Below are 23,639 nucleotides of genomic sequence, written 5' to 3' on the forward strand. Positions count from 1 at the left end.
AGTAAAAGTAGTTCGGTACTTGTAGTCAAATAAAGCAAGATAAGATGTGAGATACAGTGATGGCCCAGGTTCACAGAATTTGATTAAGATGATTTTCTGGAATATGAATTCTTGTTTCCTGATTTTTGAGCAGATAATTCAGCCACCAAACTAAATTTCCTCTGCGCATTTTACACAAATGGCAATAAGTATGATTAGGTAACTCATTTTAAATTATTACTAATTAATAGATCGGCACAGTGCAAAGATCAAGTTTCTTTCCCTATTTTTAATTTCCTTAATGAATTTTCGTTCCTTCACAGACCTTTGTTTCTTCTTTGGGGACACAGGACTACAACCTCTAAAGCCATGGACCAATGTAAGTGACTGCTGCTCTTAATTTTAGCTTTTGATCACAATCTCACGCTGTAAATTCTTTGAGGCCTTTAATAGTTCATTGTCAATTTAAATCAACCTCATTAGCTCTAATTAGGTACTCACAATAATAAAGCAATGCAAAATAGATACATTAAAAAATATAAGAAAGTTTTAAAAATATTCACAAGCTAATTTAACAAACATATTATCAGAATCCACCAATATTCTAACTATATTTAATTAATCTGCAATACACTCATTGAAACAGGGTACTAGTGCAGGGTTAGGAGGAAGTGTGCTTACGCAGTATCAACATGAATGTTAATTTACACTGTCGAGCCTTCAGCCTATGCTCACTTCAGCGGGATTGCGGAACCAAAGACTTTAACATGGGCCATGCAGATCAAAGGATAAGTTATCATTGATCTGCGAACTACAGTGCGCAAAAGGCCGGTGTTTGTCCAGTCCAACAGCACAGTATGCCACCTGCTTAAAATTTTTTACATGTAGGAAAGGAGCAACACTTTATTAGAACCGTTTTTCTTAGACTATAAAAAATCAAGTTGCCAATGTATAAAATAAAAAACTGAGATGCACAGGTGCATTCTTGCCAATGCCCCAATCACATTGCATCTGTGAACTCATTGTATTATGTAATTCTGGATTCGTAATGTGCTGTATTTGACCCACAAATCTAATCAATTTCCACTATTTTCATATCACAAATGTAATTGTCAAAGTTGCTGAGGTAGTCCACAAATTGAAAGGAAAGTAGATTGGCCCCACTGGTGAGACTCTTTCTAGCCAGTAGGTTTAGTACTGGTGCCCCATGAAATATGGACATACATACCCCAAATGAAAGAGTATTTGATTCAATGACAAAGCCTCAGCCTCTGATCCCCCTTCCTCTAAATGCCTAAGGAGTATTCTTTCTGGGAACTCAACAGGGCTAAGTTATAGGAGTTGCAGGTACCTCTCTAATAAACTATTCATAACTGTATAATGTCTAATTGTAGCACACTACTTGAAAAGACCAGAGACATCTCACAAAGGACAACTCCTTTGTGATGTCAGAGCACTCTTTGATAATCTATACAATCCCCCCCTTGGAGGCATAAAAGTCCTTCATCTACGCCAGCCACGATTGACAGTGAGTCTGTGTGTGAGTCGTGAGGCGGAAGCCGGGTCTGGTGTGTGCGCTTAGCCTGGAAATATAATTTTAAAATTACTTGCACTTTACTTTCGTTTTCGAATTTTTGAAATCGTGCACTTTTAAAAACTTATTGCTGCTATTCATTTCCCCTGCACTGACCTACCTCATTTCGACCTCGCAGTTGGTCTCTGCCCCCCAGCCCCACCGCAGCCGATTAGGTGCTGCCTGGGCTCGTGATACATTGCGGCCACCATCTTGGGTGAGGAGCAGGCGAGCGGTGCAGTGCTCGGCCCCTTCCGCCCTTGGAGGCATAAAATGGCTACCTCACATAGGAAGCGCAGCGGACTAGCGCAGCGGGCGTGCCGGAAATGCGCTGAAGTTGCCCCTAAATTAAGCCCGTCTGCGCCCGTCCGCGACCACCTGGGACTAGGGGCATGTCATGCTGCCCGGCACATTCATTATCCCAGGGAAATCCTTATGGAAATGAATAAAGGTCAGGGCAATTTGCCGTTGGAGACTTGCAGGCGGGCAAGTAGAAATGGCATTCTGATTGATGACTGTTTTTCGGCTACCCCTGTAAAGAGCCAGGGTAATCCCGGGCCACTTCCCCACCCACTTATAATCCTTTACCTAAACACCCGCTCCCTGGTGAAACACCAGATGGATATCTTCCTTCTGTTATAACTGCGAGGCACAGTGGCTGAAAATCTTCGATCTGTTGAGCCCTGCGAAGTCACAAGAGTTCTGGAGTTACATTAGTCAACTAGGTTGAGGCATAAATCATAGAGAAAACTCCCTTGAGGCATCCGTCTGGGTTTGTCATGTAAAAGCGCTTTATAAGGAAGAAGGATTAACTACCCAGCCATACCACACGATCCCACAAAAAGTGAGCCCGTTCCTAATTACTAATCCAACACCCCCCCCCCCGGAAAAGCTCTAGTGTCCAAAATATAAAAAAAAATTAGACCAAATGGTGCACCGGGCCCAAATGGCCTACCAGGCCACTTGTTTAAATCAAACATCGAATTCTGGTCGGAAAACTTGACCTGTCTTTTTTCTGACTGCTGGCTGTCGGGGGCTGTGCCTGATTCATGGCGAGGCTCGCTCCTGCACCCAATTCACAAGAAAGGGACCAAATCAGACCCAACAAATTACGGCATGATTGCCCTGCTGGACATCGAGGGCAAAGCCTACGCAAGCGCCATCTTGAAAGACCTCACAGACTGGGCAAGTGAAGAAAATCTCCTGCCAGTCTGTCAAACCGGCTTCAGACCAGGATCCTCGACCATAGACAACATCACAGCACTCTCTTACCTAGTCAACCGAGCACGGCTGCGCAAAGCCTCCCTTTGTTCGCCTTCTTCATCGACTATTCCGCTGCATTCAATGGAGTAGACCGCTCCATCTTATGGAGAAAGCTGGCCAATTGGAACATCGAACCCTCCCTGTTAAGAGCAATACAATCTCGGTACCAAAACACCTGGGTAAGAATTAAACTTTCAAACGACTCTGCAACTGACAAGATAGAAACGAATCCTGGTTTAAAACAAGGGTGCGTGCTGGCGCCCCTACTATTCAATTTATACACTGCAGACATGGAGACAGCCCTGCAGGGGGCTGCCCTAGCAACGCCAAAGATCGGGGCAACCAAAATACACTTCATGCAGTATGCGGACGATCTCGTAATTTTGGATCACACAAAAACAGGTCTCCAAAAGGCACTCACCGCTCTGGCAATATACAACAACAGAAACAGGCTGGTAGCAAATCCAACTAAATCAAAAATAGTCATCTTTGGGCATTACCCCCCAAAAAAAAGAGCAAAATGGAGCCTCGGCCATCTAACTTTGGACAGCATTCAGAAATATATATACTTAGGAGTCTCCTTTCATGAATCAGGGTTGTGCGGTACCCACTTAAAGAAAATACAGGGTAAAGGTAAGTCCATCACCTTTGCCCTATGTAAACTACAATCCCTCTTATACAGCCCAACAGCAATGGCCATCCAAAGAGTTCTCAAGGCCAAGTTAATGCCGGCCCTTAATTACGCACAACAGGCGTATCCAGGCAAACTGAATAAGGAGCTGGAAAAAATTTATTGTGGGGCATACAAGAGACTGTACCAACTACCGAAATGCACTAGAAACACTCTAATCCATCTGGAATTCTCCCTCAATCAACAAACTCTGGAAGAGATGGCAGCCCTAAGTAAATATTATTACCTGACTACCGCGGCACGCGACAACACAATGAAGGCCGTCCTGAAACACATATTCATCGAACCTGGGAATCCCTGGTCAGCTACCATCGAAGCAGCCAGGACACAATTGAATCTAGCGATCGAGTCGTGGAACCCAGACCTTGTTAACTACTCGACCATCAAATACACGATAAAGAAGCAAGTGCGCGTATGCTCCCGGGACATGGACTTGAAGTCCCTCACGAAAAGAGCCTTCCATGAGTCCCTATGCCTGCCCCATACCGTGCACAATCCTCGAAACCATCTCACGCAGGCTGTGGGCCTCCCAGCTCTCTGCAAGATTCTTGCTTACAGACTGCACCCCCTGCCGCTGGAAGAACTATATCACCCGGAAAATGCAGGCACAGGTGCTCGAGACTGCAGACTCTGTAATTACAAACGAGAATCACTGGCCCACTTACTATTTTGTTGTCCTGCCCTACGCGCACCCCGCACCCTTTACCTTAGGCCCATTCTTAGGGCCGCTGGGACATGCACAGCCAAGGAAGCAATCTATCATCTATACACCTTGAGCATAGTAAAACAGATGGCTTCATTTGGAAAATGTATACAAAAAACTCGGCACGAACTGCTAGCTGTCAAGGCTACGCAGGAATAGAGACTCCGTCGTGGGATACCTGGTGGCACTCACAGGTCCCCGACTGCGTGTCCCCTCATGAACCATGGGAACTTCTCATAAATGCTTGTCCACAGAAATTTTGTGGTTTTAATTTTTTTTTTCTTAACTTTTATACCTTGGTCTTAATGTAATGGTTTTAAGTAACCAAACAATAAAGTTATTCATTCTTCCTTCTGTTGGACATGGAGAAACCGGATATTCTCCTACTCACCGAGACGTGGTTGACCCCAGATTCCGCCCCTGACATAATAGCAGCCCTCCCACCTAATTATTATATTATTCATGCAGACCGGGACACGGAGAAAGTGGGTGGGGGAGTTGCAGAAATTATCCGCACAAGCTTGGAAGTCACCTCTCTGACCTGCCTAACGTTAGTAAACACTGATAATCTAGTGTTAAAGATCGACTTCTCCCACATGACGATGGCATGTGTTCTCTTGTATAGACCACCCAACTCGATGCCTTCATTTCCCATGGCACTAAGTGATCAAGTTGCTAATTTAGCAGTGGGCCATGCCAGGATTTTCTTAGTAGGTGATCTAAATTACTGGTTCAATGATCCCATGAAAAGCACTCAATCGGCGGAACTGACCGAACTTATGTCCAACTTAAACTTTTCACAATTAGTGTTTTCCCCTACTCACTGCAAGGGCCACATCTTAGAGCAGGTGTGGACCAACACTACATGTGTGACAACTCCAATAACCCTGCCATGCCTTTGGTCTGATCACCTAATCCTCAAATTCAATATATGTTTCAACCTCGCTAGGACTACCACACCGGCAACAGGTGGTCTAGCTAGGAATTGGAACGATTTGGATAAAGCAGCTTTTTTGCAATCACTAGCCAACTCCACTCCCACCCTTCACTCTGATATTAACTCCTCAGAAGCCAATCTGTCAGGCTTGCTACAAGCTGCTAGTGATTTACATGCCCCCTACAAAAAAATTAGACTGGCACGGCGCGCTGATGCCCATAGATGGTTTTCTTCCGATCTAAAATCCAAGAAATCAGCCTTGCGGCAGCTGGAACGTAAATGGCGCCGCGACTATGACCCTGAGTTAAAGACTATCTACTTAAGGGCCAGGAAGGAATACATGAATGCCATTTCCGCTGCGAAGGTGGCTTATTTCTCTTCTCGAGTCGTTAACTCTTCAAACAGATCCAAGGATATTTTTTCTATCCTTAATGAATTAACGAACTTGGATAATGTCCGCCCCAGGATAATTCCTACAGTCTCTCTGTGACTCACTTAATACTTATTTTAGTGAGAAAATTGTAGACATTAAAGCCAGCATCTCCCAGCCTGTGACCCCAATGACTACCAGTATGACAATCAAGAACAGCCCTGGTACTCTTAGCAGTTTTCCACCTATAACCCAGGATCAATTTCAGGAACTATTAACAAGGGTCAAATATGGTGCCCCCTCAGACAGTTGCCCTCCTCACGTCCTGAAAGAGTGTTTTTCCATCCTTCCGGCCCCTGCCCTTACACTCTTAAATGACTCTCTGACTTCCGGTCTAGTTCCTCTAGCCTTCAAGGAAGCTACTGTCATTCCACTTCTGAAAAAACCTGGGGCTGATCCATCTTGTAAGGCAAACTACCGCCCTATTTCTTTATTGCCCTATTTGGCTAAGATACTGGGGGCTCACGTAGCTAAATGTCTCTCCAACTTTTTGGAGGAATCTGGCTGCTTTGACCCCCACCAAGCAGGGTTCCGGCTGGCACACTCAACAGAGTCAGTGGTAACCACAGTCCTGGACACTCTCCGGGACTGTGCTGATAAGCGTTCTCTTCAGGCTCTGGTGCTCCTAGACTTGTCGGCCACTTTCGACACGGTCGATCACAACATCTTGATCGACCGTGTCAGACAGGCCGGCATCAGGGACACGGCGGCCTGCTGGCTGATGTCCTTCCTGGAGAATCGGTCCCAAGCAGTACGCCTCGGAGACCTAGTTGGCTCTAATCAGTCCATCACATGTGGAGTTCCACAGGGCTCCTCCCTGTCACCCTACCTGTTCAATCTCTATATCCTCCCACTGATTCAAGCCCTTAGAGATGAGCAGGTGAGGGTTTTTAACTATGCTGACGACTTACAGCTGCTTTTTACGATTGACAATTCTGAATCTTCCATCTTGCACTTCCAATCGACTATGAGGTTCATCAAAACATGGATGTACCAAAATCAGCTGAAATTAAACCCAGGAAAAACGGATTTGGTCCTCACTGGAGACAGCGCCAAACACTGGGGTCCCCACTATTGGCCATTGGACCTGGGTGCAGCCCAGACCCCCTCACCATCGGCAAAAACGCTTGGGGTCACTGTGGACTGTGACCTTTCATTAAAAACACAAGTGGGCCAGGTGGTCTCTAAATGTTTTTTTCAACTAAAAAAAATCCGAAAGGTTCGGCGTCTTCTCACTTTGGAAGCAATTACCCAAGTTGTGATTGCCACCGTCCTGTCACATCTGGACTATGCGAACTCCATTTATTTAGGTCTCTCCCTCTATTTGTCCAAACGCCTCTGTATGGTACAAAACCATGCTGCCAGACTGATTTTGAACCAACCCAGGTGGCATGCAGCCATTCCCTTACTTATGAAACTCCACTGGCTTCCAGTGAGCCAACGCTGTGCTTTTAAAACAGGATGTATGATCTTTAAATCCCTGTACTGCAAAAGCCCCAAATTCATTGATCAACTCATCACAAAATATGTACCATCACGCAACCTAAGTTCATCCCATCACGGCCTCCTCCAGACGCCCCTCTTTAAACTTAAGCGTTCTAGCGGTCGTGGGTTCACAACATTGGCTCCCTGTCTGTGAAACACCCTCTTGAGATTCGGACCTGTGAAGACCTCCTCTCATTTCGGAAAGCCTTGAAGACCTGGCTGTACAGACAAGCATACCAATAACTCTCCTTCTCACATTTATGACTATGTTACTGTTGATATCAGTGCCACGAAACCAATCGGTGATAGTGCGCTCAATAAATGCCTTATTAACATAACATAACATAACATACAACCAGCAGTATACAAACAGGCGAATAATGTCCCAATGCAATGGCTTCTTCATCAGCTTCCCTTACACACAGACAGTCTGTTTCATGAAGCATATATATCACAGTGAAACAAGTACAGCACAGGATGGAAATAGATGCAAATTAGAAATCTCCTTAAACCTAGTTTGAGCATTAGCATTTTACCTTTTATAAAAGTCCAAAAACTAGCAATTTATTTCAAAGACATATTTCCACTAATCAACCACTTGTTGATACATTTGATTGAATTAAGAGTGTTTTATCCTTTAAATGAGAGTGGACAGTAAATATATTGTCACAAATTGAGCATCCCGAAAAAGTTGGTTTTAGAAAATACTTCACAATTTGTTTAAAATCCATAGAAAATATGGAAGGAGTTGTTTGCTTTGTTGCCCAAAAATAAACTCAAACTTCATAAAAGACATGGTAGCATACCAGCTTATCAAACGTTGGTTAATTTAATAAAATGTCAAATATTTCTGGCACTGCAATGGAATAAGATACATAGAAATTCACATTTCACATCAGTTCTTAATGTAGCTCGGTCTCAAAGATGTATTTATTTATTCAAGAATGTTTCTATAGTGCAACCACCACCCTGATAGAGTCTCTTGCAATGGTCTTTTTAAATTCAATACAGCTATCGAATAATGAAAAAATGTAAAATAGCAGTGCAGTGCACCTGTGTCAGAATTAAAGCATCAACCCACATGATACATTACATAAAATTAAATTAACATAAATATTCTTGTTGACATAGTTGGTAGATAGCCCACAAATATGATAGATCAGCCTTTATGTAGGAAGTTATTGGTCTAAACAAATGTTTCTCCTAGACTTAAGCCATCCATTAGTCATAGTTTACATTTTAACATGTGTTAAAATCTGATGCACATTGTAATGCTTCAAACCCTGACCCCAACTGCTCACATCCTGTTGCTGAGTGTCCTATTAAAGAACGGGGGAAGGTGTAATCTCTATTCAAAGTGACACACTTTAGAGGTTTCATTAAGATGTAAGGAGATGTTTGATGCTTATGTCCTTCTTTATTGTGCCTGTTACCTGTCCACCTTTTCCCACCTACTCCTTCAATCTTAAAATAAACAAAAGCATCATAAACGTTCTAACAGGAAATAGACATGTAAATTACGTGATAACAAATCTACTTCATTGGAAAGTCACATTTGTTGAGAGAAAAGCAAAAAAGTGTTGGGAAAATGCAATCCTAATTCACTATGTTATGGTTGACACATTTTTGCATATGGAGATGTCACTTATAAATGAGGATCTTCTTTCACTTCTGAAAATGTTTCTGCGGTCTTTGTTGTCTTTGTTGTCTAGGTGTGTGTGTGTGCCTAGCGGAAAGTCAGGCCAGATTGGGATAAAAATGAGGCCAACAGCCGCAAAGTCATAGCTTTGTTCTAATTCAAAAACATTTGCATTAACTATACCCCATTTTCCATATGTCTATATGTGTAACGAAGTGTGCAAACATACAGAGCATCTAGAACCTCCATGTTTCATGGCAGTGTAAGTCAAAGGATGTATTTATATGAAAAACATTTTACTGGTGTCCAAAAAACTATTTGACAAACTTTATGTATCCCTCATTCCAAAGTAAATTTACTGTCTTTGATTAAAAAAAATCTTCATGCTTTCATTAAAATAAATAGCTCAATAGAAACAATATCATCATCCAGCAGTTGTACCACTGTTTCAAATATATAATTTTTGTTAAAAACCCCACTTCAGTTCAAATAGTAATTCAATCTGACATTGTCTTTTTAATTTACAGCACAAAAGCAGAAACAGGTAAGACATTGTATTGTATACTTTCTAAGATGGGGTAAATTTGGTGGTAGAATTATTCATGAAAATACATAAAGATTCAAAGGATGCCTTTTTTACCTTCTTCATACAATGTGTAATATAATGCAAAAGGAGATTAGATTTTGACATCACTTTCAACTGCAGACTTACACCTAAATATAGATTTGAATGTCTCCACCCTCTGAGATCAGAGAGTGTACGTTCCTACTAATAACTTTCCATATATATTTTGAGCTCTCTGCCACTGGGGCAGAGCTCTCTTTGATAAAAGGAAGGGGACAATTATTGAAGGTTATTACTTTAAAAAGATTTTAACATCTTTCAATGCAAACTACAAAGATAAAATAATTAAAAATAATAATTTATAACTAGATAACATATAATGTTACAGCATATTAGCTCGACCAAATCCATTTTCATCATATAATTTAAATATATTAATATATATTCATTTTGTAACTATTTGTTTTCACCAAAATAAAAACCCCTACCCTAACCAGCTTTTTATTTTTTGTTAAATATTTAAGATATTAAATAAAAATAAATTTAATAAGGCAACGAAAAAATAATGGAACATTACATAATCCATTTTGCATATTTTTAGTACTAAATTATTTGTTTAATTAAGAAATGTAAATAATTTAATTAGATTAACATTATTTCCCATGGGTCACTATTTTTAATCCTCTGCCTCCTTTGGTTTCTACGAAGTGTGTTACAGCACCAGTGATTGGTGATTTGAGGTAACTAGAAATACCGAAAGGTTGGGTTGAAATACATATAGAACAACCTGTGTTCTGGTCTTTTTTGGTTTAGTACGTTTAGAAGTGAAGTTTGTGAATGGTAATGGTCTTAATCTTCTGTAGGTTTGTGTTTGTATTAGTATGTATCTGTCTAAATTACTCTTTTTTTCTAAAACCCTCCTGTTTAGGAGCAGATATTTCCCATCTTCCAACCACTTCCCATGTTCAGAGATTTCTGCTTCATTGGCAGGGACCACCGCATAGAAAAAATCAGAGAGCCACAGGTGCAGGTCTTCACCTGTAAATAATTAATAGGATTTTGTAGTGTGTGAGTAGTACCACTGTAGTACTATCAAACATACTGCAAAAGGTAGTTTGTGAGCAGATTTCAGTATCATTAATGACTTGGAAGATGGTGGTCACCATAAATGGGACTCCAGAAGATCAGTGACCACAGCAGATTTTTACAATGTCCCCCAAAACCCCATTCTTTGAGTTGAAAAATTATCACCACAGATTTTGGAAGGCCTTCTGAGTACCTTTCAACTATTAGGCCTTTGTTTTTTATTTATGTTATTTATTTAGCTTTCTAGACATGTCCCTTATATTCTTCAGGTTCAGACTTCATATATATATAGTGATGACAATTTCAGTTAGTGCTCTCTTCACTGCTAAATAGTTAATTCATTCCATAATATTCAACCTTCAAATAACCGCCTTGTTAAACAGTCTTCGCAGAATTATCAAATCATCCTTTGCAATTGCATCACTAGATACATCCATTAATCCCTTATTATCTGTTAGGATAGGAGTCCTCAGAAACATTCTCTGTAAAGGTTTTTCCAAACTGTTTGCCGCAGTGCTTGTTAGTAAATATAATTATGCAGAAAACATGCATGGCATGATACTGCCAAGGCTATCAGAGCCAAATCCATCAAATCTTTCTACAAATGTGTTAAAATATAAATGTCAATTCTTTTTTATTCAATTTGCCAATTACCAATTGTATTGTTCAGATGGAGCAAAAACGCATAAAACGAGTACAAAACTCATCTATTCAGTTGAGAATAGCTGTAACCTAACACAAGCACCAGTTGCCTTTCCCCTCTTTTACAATTGGGAATTTGTTAATTCTGCTGACTCTCTGTGGCAATGACACCGTATCTTTAAGCATCAATTAGAGATTGGTGTTACTTGGCCTGGGGAAGATGACATAAAGAGAAGTTGACATCCAAGTACCCAGTGCCCTTTAAAACCCTCCATCAGCCAGTACTGCTCATCTACCTGCCAGCAACATTCCCAGAACTCCAGCCAGCATCCTCCAGTATTGCTCATTCACCATCTGCAAGTATACGCAATGCTTTGGCCAGATTTGCATTTCCCTCATCAGCCAGTATTACTTTTCTACTATCCATCAGTATTGACAATTCTTAACCGAGTATTGTTCATCCCCCATCAGCCAGTATTGCTCATCCACTATCCACGAGCATCTCCAATACTCCAACCAGTATTACTGTAATGGTTATTCCTCAATCACCAGTAATGTTCTTCCAAAATCAGCCAGTATTGCTCACCCCACATCAATGATACTCAGGAAACTAAAATGACCTAACAAAACACTAGTTCAGATCCTGCAGAAGCCATCATAGCTGATATAAGCATATTGAAGTACTTTATAAATTCCCAAAAATGTAACACAAAATAACAGAAATTAAAACTCTCTCCATGGGTATACATAGGGTCTAATTTACAAAGCTATTTGAATATGTAAGTGCACTTTAAACATAAAAGCAGCAATGTTATGTGTACAATCATGTTTGTAATTCACAAACTGGTTTTATAGGCATAAAAAGATTTAGGCACACATAATTTTCCAAGTGAGTAAATCTTCTCCTAAGAATTAGATGTGGAAATACACAGGCACATGCATCAAGAAAAGCTTTTGTGAGTCCTTAATTGCGATTTATTCAGGAAACGCAATTAAGGACTCTCAAAAGCCTATGCTTGTAGGAATCGCTATTAAAATAGCGATTCCTAAAGATTCCTTAATTGCGAGTCATTAAGGAATGGCTTCCTATTCATTCCTATGGGCCTACAGGCCCACATGAATGAATGGGAAATTGCATGTGCAATTTGGGAGTACTCCCAAATTGCGCCTGTAATTTCAAGGGTGCGAAGGTGTCAAAATGACACCCTGTTGCACCCCGGAAATTGTGATGTACACCCATGTTGCGCACACACATGCCCTAAGGGCATGTGTGTGAGAAACCTGAAACCTTGGAAAATGCACTTTAATGAATTTTTCAACGTTTTTGCAAAATACAGACCAGAGTAATTTCTCTGTATTTTGCGGCCCCAAAATATCGACTTTGCTATTTCTAGGTGCTTCTAGCATTGCATTTAAGGAATAGCAAATTGCGATTTCTTAAATGCAATTGCAATTTAAGTAATCGCAATAAATTGCAATTTCTTACATTGCAAGTGCCTAACACAGTGGCTGGGGGGTGGGGGGTTGATGGATGACAATGAAGAAAGCATTTTTAAAATAGGGAACAAAGAACGTACTTAACTGCTGCCCACACTTTCCTGCTCTGTGTCCTCTCTGCAGCACTCATGCTGAAAGAAGCATCAGAATTGGCTTGAGCTGCGTGAATTTGCACTACCATTGGGACTGGTAGCCTGTGCCAACCCAGCATTGCAGCTAGTTTTGAGACAGCTCAGTGCGCTTTGCCGGTTTGGCGTGCCTGAGATGGCCAGTCAAACCATCATGTGCATTGCCCACCATTCCCTCTCGTTACTGCCCTTGTGATGGCCCCAACACCAAGACTAACCCGCCCTTAGAATCAGAAAAATAAACTGTGACTGGCAGGGGGGGGGGGGGGGGGGCAAGCTAATCCGTCATAGCAGAGAAGCTGCAATTGGGAACAAGAAGAGGGGAATCTGGCAGAAAATTGCTGGGGTGTAGCTAAAAGGGCTTCTGACAGGCGAATCATATTTTCCCAAAAGACAAAAACAAATGTGTGCAACTGTACACTGTCCATATGAAATGGATACAGACCTGATTTCTCATGTTCATAAACAAAAAATCACATATATCTTCTATCATTATTTACATGAATCTGTCTGTCAAGACAAGAAGTTGCATGTGTATTCCTAATAATCTTAGTGAATTCCCAAACGATCACGAGTTTCCACCAATAATTATAAGATGCTCAACGGAGTAAACTTCAATTTTTTTTTAACAACTCTCGCACCTTTATTAGTTTTATGTAGAATTAATAATATTCTTCCAATTGAGATACATATACAGGAAACTCTATCATGCTTAGTTTCTAGTTAAATTAAAATTAACAAATAGCAGAGAGAAGAGGCTTCCTGTTACAGCTCATTTCTAATATTTAATAAATGTTGTTAAAGTAAATAGTAAGATATGACATGCCCCTTCTGCACCCATGTTAGCAAACCAGGAGCAAAGTTGAGGACACAGCATTCATAGATGCTCTGCTGATATCTATGTTGTCATATGTGACTTCTGAACTCATTGACAATGTCATCAGTTGTGTCATCAATGGCAACATTGTTGGTGTTACAAAACGTGGGAAATAGTTGCTCTACTAAAATAGATGTAACCTCTTTATGGGAGTAGGAAATTTAAAAAAAACTTAAAAACAAAAAAGCTAAACATTTCATGTAATTTAAGTGATATCATATGCTTCATGTAGATCTGTGAAAATTGTATTTTCTTACATGCTGTTCCCTTCCCAAATCAGGCCCAGTGCTGCATTAAGGCAAATGGGGTCAGTTGCCTTACTGTGCCGCTACAAGATGCCACATAAGAATACGAGTTTATACAAAGAGGCATCAAATATTGCCTTTTTGATATAAGAAAGGGAGCCCAAAAATATGAAAATATCATTTAGACTAAGGATCTGAGAATCCTTGCACTGGAATTGCTGACATGTACAGAAATTGTAGTGGCTCAAATTAGACAGATATATCCTTGTTCTTCATTGGTTCAGTGTTGTGCATGGTATTGCTTCACTGATCATCAGGGAAGTGTGTTGATTGTGTGTCTCTTGTGCATGTGTAATGTACATTCTTCTGTTTGATAAATAACTGTGCTTAACATGAAACAGATTTTGATTAATTTTAGTGAACCAAAAACCGACCATTTCTCCATCTGGTTCTTTTTCTTTTCTCACTAGGGAAAAGAAAGTGAAGGAACATGCGGAGTTCAAAAAGACCAATATGGACAAAAGCAAGACCAAGCGCAAGACAAACCACAGGATAAAGGCTATGGCCAGCAGCAAGGACAAGGAATCAGTCCTGGCAAGGGAAAAGACCAAGAAGCAGGCCAAGGCCATGGCCAGGAGTACGGGAAACAAGGAGCTCAAGGGACATGCTTCGGAGTAGCACAGGGAAAAGGTGAAGCAAAGGACCAGGGAAAAGGCCAGGGATATGGTCAGGGAAAAGACCAGCCAAAAGACCAGGGATATGGTCAGGGAAAAGACCAGCCAAAATACCAGGGATATGATCAGGGAAAAGACCAGCCAAAAGACCAGGGATATGGTCACGGAAACGATTTTGTAAAAGACATGGGGAAAGACCAAGGGAAAGACACAGGAAAAGGTCAGGGAAAAGATCAGGGAAAAGACCAGGAATATGGTCAGGGGAAAGCTGAAGAAAAAGAAATAGGAGGAGGCAAAGCACAAGACCAGTGGCAAAGCTATGGAGAAAAACAAGGAAAGGGCCAAGCAGAAGACAAGCAAAACATTCAAGAATATGGAAAACAAGGACAGGGTCATGAAGAGAGCCAAGGACAGGGATATGATGGAAAGTGCCAGGGTAAAGACAAAGGACAAAAGCAGGGAAAGTAACAAAGGAAGCTTGTATTAGGGGAACACAACATGGAATACTGCAAATAAAAGCCTTAGGCTATTAAGGCATGTTGTACAGAATCTGCATTCAACAAACATCTCTTCAATTAAAGAGCCTAAAACTATGCAATCAAGATCTATCTAGAATTAGGATTTGATATTTTTAAAATGTATACAGTTGCAGTGAATACTTTAAAATAAATGTATGAATCAATTATCACGGTGTCAGTGCATTCTGTGCAAAAAATAAATTTTCATTGATTTGTAAAATCACTCTTTCTACAATTATGTAGAACACTAGAGAAACAAATTACATTGGATGGACTTAACTCCCTTTCAATAGTAGAGAGAACTAAGACTCATCAAAATCACATCCACACTGAGGATTTTAATCCACACACGGGTTGTGTTTGATCTATTGGGAAAGCAATGCTTCGAACAGAGAACTGTAGTTATACAGCTTCTTTTCTTCCATCACCGGATTTTGGTATATGCTTGAATTCAAAGGTCATGGTGGGCTTCTTTCTGTGTCTTTAGGTAACCCCCTACATTTCTATACACAACTCTCTATTGTCTGATGTGATATATTCAGGAGGAAGCTGGTGATAAGATGGGGAGAGTGTAGCAGGATAAAAATAGCAGATTTAAGGAAAGAAGTGCCGAAATGCCAAGAAAATATCAAAAAGGGGGTAAGTAGAGAGAGAGGGAGAGAGAAAGAGATAATGGTAGAAGAAACCCATCTGCCTAGTAGAGTATTTCTGACTACGTTTCTTTGTTTTGAACCCCTTTATTTTTGCCATCTAGTGTGGACAGAGGCCCACTAAACAACTCCCAAACATGCATTGTTTACTATATCTGAGTGATTTCCTCTTGAAATGCAACCCCTGCTATTGTAACATTAGTTTGACTGTTTCACAGAGCCTCACGATTCAATTGGAAATTAGTAAAATATCAATAGCTTACTCTATGAGGCCGCATTAAGCAAAGAGCCACCCTGCATGTTCCCTTTGGGTCAGTTCGAAATTTTGGAGCAGGATACATGTTTCCACACTTCATAATATATGTCATACAATTAAAGTGCTTTCTTGACCCCTGATTGTTGTGTTGAAGTTCTCCTGTTTCAGAAGGATAAAAATAAATAAATAAATGACAATCTCATATTGGCCTGAAATGATAAAATCTGCAATAAGTCATTAGTTTATTGACTTTGTTTTGGCACTCCTGACCGAAGGTTTTCGCATCTGTTCAGGACTCTTAGAAACACTAGCCACATTGTCTAGAAACCTGGAATTAAATGGGAACACTCACAATGCCCAGGTGGAAGGTATGAAAAGGCTTTCTGTACTCAAACATGCCAGTGAAAACCTGTGCCTTCATCTTTTCAAGAAGGGATTTGTTCCAGACTCTATCTCCACTACTCTGTGGAGCATCATGCGGAAAGGCCAACAGAAGCTGAAATGTCTTTGAAGTAGACTCAACTAAACAGGTTAGTGGTAGTTGGAAATGGATGGCAGAAGAGTTTCTCATAGAAGCCTGAAGCCATGCAAGATATTTATTTGAAAAGAGTTCTGAGAGACTCGTTGTAACACTGTACATGCTCCTGAACCAGGAACTACATCACACTGTAGTAAACGGGGGAATATAGACCAAAGGAACTTGTTAGTATTTGCACTGAGATAACCTAATAATAATTTACTATTCCTTCTTATAAAAATCCATGCCATCAGGCCTACTGGCACTTCAGAACTAGTCAGTTAGAAGTAGGAGAAAGACATTGACACCTGGCAGATAGAAGTTACCAAAAGAGACTGCCAGTACTGCGCATAATAATTAACAGGTTAGCAGTTGAGGTCACCTTCACTCAATTGAAAAGACCACTTTTTCAGTCAACTTTCTCTTAGAATCAATCTTTTATTTTCGCTTATTTGTTAGCATGAATTTATAGGATTAGCACATTTACATACAGCAAGTGTTTGAACGAATTTCTGTAATGTATTACACATCAATGTGTTCAGTGGAGACAAATTGATTCGAAGTCCCGTATGAGGAAAGAGCGGGGACTACTTTGAAAGGTTTGTGAGACAACAAGACATTTCACCAAAAGACTGTTAGATACATACTCATAGACAATAATGGACGCTAGACAAACAAAGTACACAGTGATGAAAAACGTGCGCAAGGCTGTTTTTTGTGAAGAAGGGTGCAACGTCAATCAATCAATCAGAAGTTTGTTAAAGCACAACTACTCACCCGTAAGGGTCTCAAGGTGCTAGGGGTGGGGGGTGGGGGGGTGCAGGTTCCATTCCATCAACGTACTGAAGTAATAGGGATCTGCACAATGGTATTTTTTATGTGTCAGGTAACCTAATTACAACATGAACTCCAAGTGGTTATTCAAACACATTTAAGCTAGACCATCGAAATATGCTTCACATTTTCATTCAATTTTCAAAACGATTGGTCAATGTGTTAACAATCAACACAACACACGGTGAAAATAATCCGCAAAATAATCCACAGATTACAACAAACTCATATAACAAGGTCACAACCGTGACTTCAGTTATTTATAATCACAAGGAATCTCAACAGGGTCGACGCATTTCGAATCCCTTTGGCACTTAAAGGATTCTCTTCAGGACCACAAAAAATAAATCTGAAAAAAAAAATAAAAGGAATAGCAGTCAGTCCGATACGACGGGCAATCCTCAACTTACATTCAGGTCAGCACACAAAACAGGCCCTACCTGTGTTCTGTGGTGGGAGTGTTCTTGTTTGGGATTCTGTGTAGAGGAGACAGAGTTTCAAATTATTAGACACTGGAGCCCAAGGGTGCATTTCTAATAGGTCGGAGTCCCAAGGAAATATACTCACTTGGATAGCGGAAGTGTGATTTACAGCGGAGCTTCTTAATGACCAGGTGGTCGCAGGGCGGACGTTTTTTTCTTTTGATTTACTAGAAACCGTGATTGTCATTTTCTATGGGAAAAATGAAGGTACGGTATTTTAAAAGGTGGGAGTGACAAATTTTAAGAGGTGAAAAATGTGGAGGTATGAGTCGGCACAGGTAAAACACTTAACCGCAGGAAGTACCCAACACCGAACTCGGAGGAGCTTTCGTAGTTGCCGCAGTACGAAGTGAAGAGAAGGAGCCTCACGGGGTACGGGTACGTTTGGGATAATTGGCAAGGAGTGAAAATCCAGGTTCTTACCTCGGTTCGAAGTGTTGATCGACTGGGTCGCTTCCTTGAAAGTCGTTGCCGTGTAAAAGTCTCCGGGTTAGCTCTCCTAAATACGAGCGAGCTTCTGAGTTAATAAGGCGCAAGAGCTGTTGGGAAATGTAGTCTAGGTGGGGTGATCTGCAGAAGGCTGAGCGTAGTGCATGGAGTTAGAGCTCAAAACAACAAATTAATGGTTCATGTGGAAATTCATGAGATTTTCTTTCACATACGTGAAAGATAGTTCAGTGAGGGAGATATGTCCAAAGTGAGGATCATGTAAAAGGTCGTATATTGGGACGAAAAATGCAAGTTTGGTCTCGGGCAGCCAATATGTTTATAAGTTGTACAGTTCTGACATCTCATTCAAACCACATACCGTGGTATTAAATTTCAAAATAAGCATTGCTTCCCGTTGTCGTAGTCTGGCCTCCACATCACCTCCTCTCGGGTCAGGTTCGATTTTGGAAATAATTGTCCATTTTAAATCATTTTCCAAATGAAGATGCTCAATCCAATGTTGTACAAGGGGGGCTGTCAGCACTTTTTTCTTAATACGAGATTTGTGCTGACAAATCCTTTGTCGAGCTTCTTGGTTAGTCTTCCCAATGTATAGTTTTTTACATGGGCATAGGATTCCGTAGACGATATTTCTTGTCTTACAGTTAGTAAATTGTTCATGTTTCCATGAGATGCCCTCATGTTGAAACAAATTACCTTCCATGGTGGAGGAACAACAAATACACGTGCCGCATTTGCGGTGGCCACTGATGGGAGGGAGATTCACATATTCTCGTAATGTTGGCTTTTGTGTTTGGGTACTGCTGCCCGCACTATTTGATTTGCTACGCTTTTGTCTTTTTTGAACGCAAATAGTGGTACTTCAGAAAATTGAGTATCGAGATCTTTTAAAAGATGCCAGTTTTGCAAGATGATTTTTTTGAAAAAATTGGATGAAGGGCAATAAGTAGATACACAGACCGTTCGTTTGAGGGGTTTCTTCACTTTTTTTATGAGAAGTTCTTCCCGTGGGGTCCACCATGCTCGTTTGATAGATTGCTGTAATAGTTTTAAGGGGTATCCATCCATTTTCGCTTATTTGTTAGCATGAATTCATAGGATTAGCACATTTACATACAGCAAGTGTTTGAACGAATTTCTGGGACTGCAAATCAATTTGTCTCCACTGAACACATTGATGTGTAATACATTACAGAAATTCGTTCAAACACTTGCTGTATGTAAATGTGCTAATCCTATAAATTCATGCTAACAAATAAGCGAAAATAAAAGATTGATTCTAAGAGAAAGTTGACTGAAAAAGTGGTCTTTTCAATTGAGTGAAGGTGACCTCAATTGCTAACCTGTTAATTAATATGCGCAGTACTGGCAGTCTCTTTTGGTAACTTTGATACTGGCGCAGCCTTACTGCGTTCTCTGCCAAAACCCTTCTTGTTTACTAACCTGGCAGATAGAAGCAACCCTGCCTGTTGGAGGAACACTGGAAGGACTAGTCTTCCTTGAGTTACTCTTATCCTGGCATTTGACTCCAAAATAGAGAGAATCAGAGTCTTAACCTGGCTCACAGAGAGGTTGGGACCAAGCCCGTGTGGGGCAGCGGCCTCCTTGCTGGAAATACTTGCTTTTAGAGAGCCTGAAGTCCATGAAATCCAAGAAGTTCAAGATCAGAAGAGGCAGCTGCCAGTTCAGATCATCACAGTTAACTAGAGCGCATGTAGAACATAGTGCATCAGCTTTGGGGAGCCTTTTTCAACTTCTTCAAAGTGGACTTGGACAGACACAGTGACTATTTAAACATCTTCAGGAAATATATTTTGCGCAAGACGCCATGAAGATTTAAAAGCTACTACTACTGCAAGAGAGCAGCTTACATATCTGAAAGCCTGCAGGACTATCCGTTTAAAGAGATAGTCTGCAGCACAATAGGTTACCACCTTTCATCTAATTTTGAATACTGTCTTTGAACACCTTTGGTGTTAGGGCCCATGCTGTTTGTGAAATGATGACTTTGTTTTCTACCTTTTGCTACCCATCTGTTATTCACAATTTTAAAAAAATTTAAGACGGCGGACAAAAGCTGTGCCACATCATGCTGTTAAACTGTGCTGGCCACTCTGTACTTCCTCCTTTCAAAGCAGTGGTATTTCAATTATGCTCAATTCTGTGAGGGAGTTGAGAAGAGTGGCTTAAGTAGGTGACAGTGGATCTGAAAGTCACAGAAAACATGACACAGTAATTCACAAAATACAGTCAACTGAAGAGGTCTGCAATTAATGTTGTAAATGTTGAGTAAATAAAATCAGGCACAATAGTAGCCAGTGGGCCTGGTTTCCGGGAAGCAAATTGAGGTGGTAGTTTAGGCTCACGGCACACTAGTTCATTATCTCAGACACATATTGAAAGTTATCATGGTGCAGATGTTTCAGAGATGCTTCAGGACTGGTCTTAGTCCACAGGGCTGCAGGTATATATGGCTTCTGGACAGCCTTTCACATGAAATTGTCTACCATTTACCATCCAGGTCTCAATCAGCTGGGCCTGCATCTAGTCTGCAAACTCTGTGAATGCTCATCTATAAAATGGGGTATCCAGCACCTCCCAAGCAGGCCATAGCCAAGGATCTAGGATTCTTCCCATTCATATTGGGATAGCAAGTTTGAATCCTGAATTAACACCTCCAATCAATTGGTGCTCCAAAGCTTCTTCTGTCATGACAGACACTGATGGTAATGACAGAGGTTGGCATATGGTTTACATTTATATAAGATGCTTTTAATTTCATCTGACAAAAGGTTAAGTAAAAAGTGAAGTATTGTGAGGTTGGTTATACATTTGGATAATTAATATTCATATCTTTGTTCAGCTGGCAAATTGGTTTCGACGATGAGCTCCTGTTCACAAATGGCAGATAAATGGTCAATGAAGTCAGTCAGTCAGTCATAACACTGCATTCAGTTCAAAGAAGCCATAAAAGTTAGCATCAAATACAGTACCATACATAACATAGTTAAACGAGAAACATACACATGATACAGTTAAAAAGAAAAAAAAAGAACCTCTGATCTCAGTATTTACTACGAGTCCAGAGAGCAGTTAAAATATAATTGGGTATAGCTTTTGTAACCCCCTCGCTTCACAAGCTTTGTAAATAGGCGAGGGCCAAGACGTTAAACCTAATTCCTGATGCTAGTCATACTGGGTGGAGAAATTGCCTCCTCTGTGCAGCATATAACGTGGAGAATAATATAACGTGCCTTGTGCTCTGAAATTAAAGACCATCACACAGGCAGAGAGACAGTGATGGAAAAATGGTTTCCCTGCAGTTACTGTTGGCATAGCCCTAGACACCAGCACCAAAACTAGCAAAAGGTAAACACTCCTAAAAATACAAAGCAGCTTTTTCACAGGTTTATGTCCCAGATTTTTTTTAAATCTAAAAACAGCATCAACAGGATAGGCCTCTATGGAACCCAAATTAAACATCGAAAAGGCCCCATGTTTCCACTGCCCATTTTTCTAGTTTTGCTAAAATTACTCTGCATAGGATCTTCACTGAACTATCTAAAAAAGAGATGAGATGATAGCAATGGGGCTATCCCTTATCCCTCCTTTTGAAAATAGGGACGATGATTGCCTCAATGAAGTCCTATACTGAAGGACCTATCTTCTTTCTGTTTCAGAGAAAAGAGAATGTTAAGAACTATGGCTTGGTGCCAGACACATGTATGCCTTATGCAAAAACACTTGACAGTCAATTCTTTGCTCCACCTTGAGACATGGTGGAGATTCTCGCTTGACAGGTCTGGTCCCATTTCCTCTTCCCTGAACCACATTCGGTACCTCCTGGAGCTTGTTAAGTAGATTTCTAACCTTCTCAAAATGTAGGAGTTGTTATGTTTATTTTTGACTAGCAGCCCGTCCCGACGTTGTCCGGGTATGAATTTCTGCCGGCCACTAGTATATTGTTTTGTAGGATTTCTTTTTTATAGCATTTCTTATCTGTCACAGGCCTGTGAAACGCTCCGATTCACAGTGCACTGCTGATGCACTTAAGAGTGCACGTTCAGTAGTGTGTGAACTCGAGTTTCCCTACTTTCATTTTCCTTGCAATATTATATAGCGCGAACTCGACAATATGGCATGAGTACAATTTACATTAGTGAAGAACACATTCATTTGTGGTAGGCATGGGGAGACAAAGCATTTTGCCTGGAATCACAGGATGTTGATCTGATGCCGAGATTCGAACGTAGCTCCCCAGCTCTAAAGTTCGCAATTCTAGAACTTGTGGCGGGAGGTGTGTCTAAAAGTGTATGTCGGTGCTGGCCATCAATGAGAGAGACCTGTGCATTTTTCAAATGGGTGGTAAAAAAATATGAGTATGTTTTTTTTTTTAGTATGTTGCTGGAGATGTGGGCCGCCGTGCCACCAATGTACTTACCGGGGGAGGGTAAACACCCACTATTCCGCAACTTTCTTTCCGCATACCATCACTCCGCATACTTTCATTACGAAAGTACCATGACTCCGCAATGCCATTATAATGCATGGCATTACATTTTATATGCTTTTACCACGCATACATTTACAACGAAATTTGTTGTAAATGCATGAATGGTAAAAGCATGTTTTTTTATGTTTGGATAAGGTAAGTATGGGTATAGGGGTATATGTTTTGGGGTACTGAGGTATATGTTTTGGGGTGTTTGGGTATTTTAAGGGTTCAGATATAGTTTTGGGTTATGGGGTAAAGGGGTAGTTTTAGGGTTTAGGGATAGGTATGGGTTTGGGGTATAGGGGTATTTTTAGGGTTCAGGGGTAGGTTTGGGTTTTGGGGTACAGGGGTATTTTAAGGGTTCAGGGCTAGGTTTGGGTTTTGGGGTACAGGGGTATTTTTAGGGTTCAGGGCTAGGTTTGGGTTTTGGGGTACAGGGGTATTTTAGGGTTCAGGGGTAGTTTTGGGTTTTGGGGTACAGGGTTATTTTTAGGGTTCAGGGCTAGGTTTGGGTTTTGGGGTACAGGGATATTTTTAGGGTTCAGGGGTAGGTTTGGGTTTTGGGGTACAGGGGTATTTTAAGGGTTCAGTGCTAGGTTTGGGTTTTGGGGTACAGGGGTATTTTAGGGTTGAGGGGTCGGTTTGGGTTTTGGGGTACTATGGTATTTTTAGGGTTCAGGGCTAGGTTAGGGTTTTGGGCTACAGGGGTATTTTTAGGGTTCAGGGGTAGGTTTGAGTTTTGAGATACAGGGGTATTTATAGGGTTCAGGGCTAGGTTTGGGTTATGGGGTACAGGGATATTTTTAGGGTTTAGGGATAGGTTTATGTTTTGGGGTACAGGATATATTTATAGGGTTAAGATGGGTTAGTGTTTAAGGGTGTTGGGGTATTTTAAGGAGTAAGGGTGGGTTATGATTATGGGGTGCAGGGGTATTTAAAGGGAGCAGGATCGGATTAGCACACAATATGAGACATGGCATGAAGGGCGAAACGTACCACACGCCCCCAGCATTTGTCATGCCC

The 23,639-nt window shown here is 40.9% G+C and overlaps 1 protein-coding gene and 1 long non-coding RNA gene across 2 annotated transcripts in view; one reads left to right on the forward strand and one right to left on the reverse strand.

The window, feature by feature from the left end:
* The window catches only part of LOC147689887 (uncharacterized), a 60,974-nt gene extending 45,877 nt beyond the window's left edge, over window positions 1-15,097 (forward strand). The window contains exons 3-4 of the mRNA XM_086939448.1: window positions 303-358; window positions 14,211-15,097. Coding sequence (XP_086795574.1) covers window positions 303-358; window positions 14,211-14,882 — 728 coding nt within the window. The 3' untranslated portion in view covers window positions 14,883-15,097. The remainder of the gene's footprint in view (window positions 1-302; window positions 359-14,210) is intronic.
* Window positions 15,098-15,473: 376 nt separating this feature from the next.
* Window positions 15,474-20,192, reverse strand: LOC147689888 (uncharacterized). The gene is made up of 3 exons (XR_015299765.1): window positions 20,056-20,192; window positions 19,565-20,012; window positions 15,474-16,663 (listed from the first exon to the last, which is right to left on the reverse strand). It is a non-coding gene; the product is annotated as an uncharacterized LOC147689888 (long non-coding RNA).
* Between the last annotated feature and the right edge of the window lie 3,447 nt (window positions 20,193-23,639).

The sequence above is a fragment of the Lissotriton vulgaris genome, chromosome 9 (genome assembly GCF_964263255.1).
Source record: "Lissotriton vulgaris chromosome 9, aLisVul1.2, whole genome shotgun sequence".
Lineage (NCBI taxonomy): Eukaryota > Metazoa > Chordata > Amphibia > Caudata > Salamandridae > Lissotriton > Lissotriton vulgaris.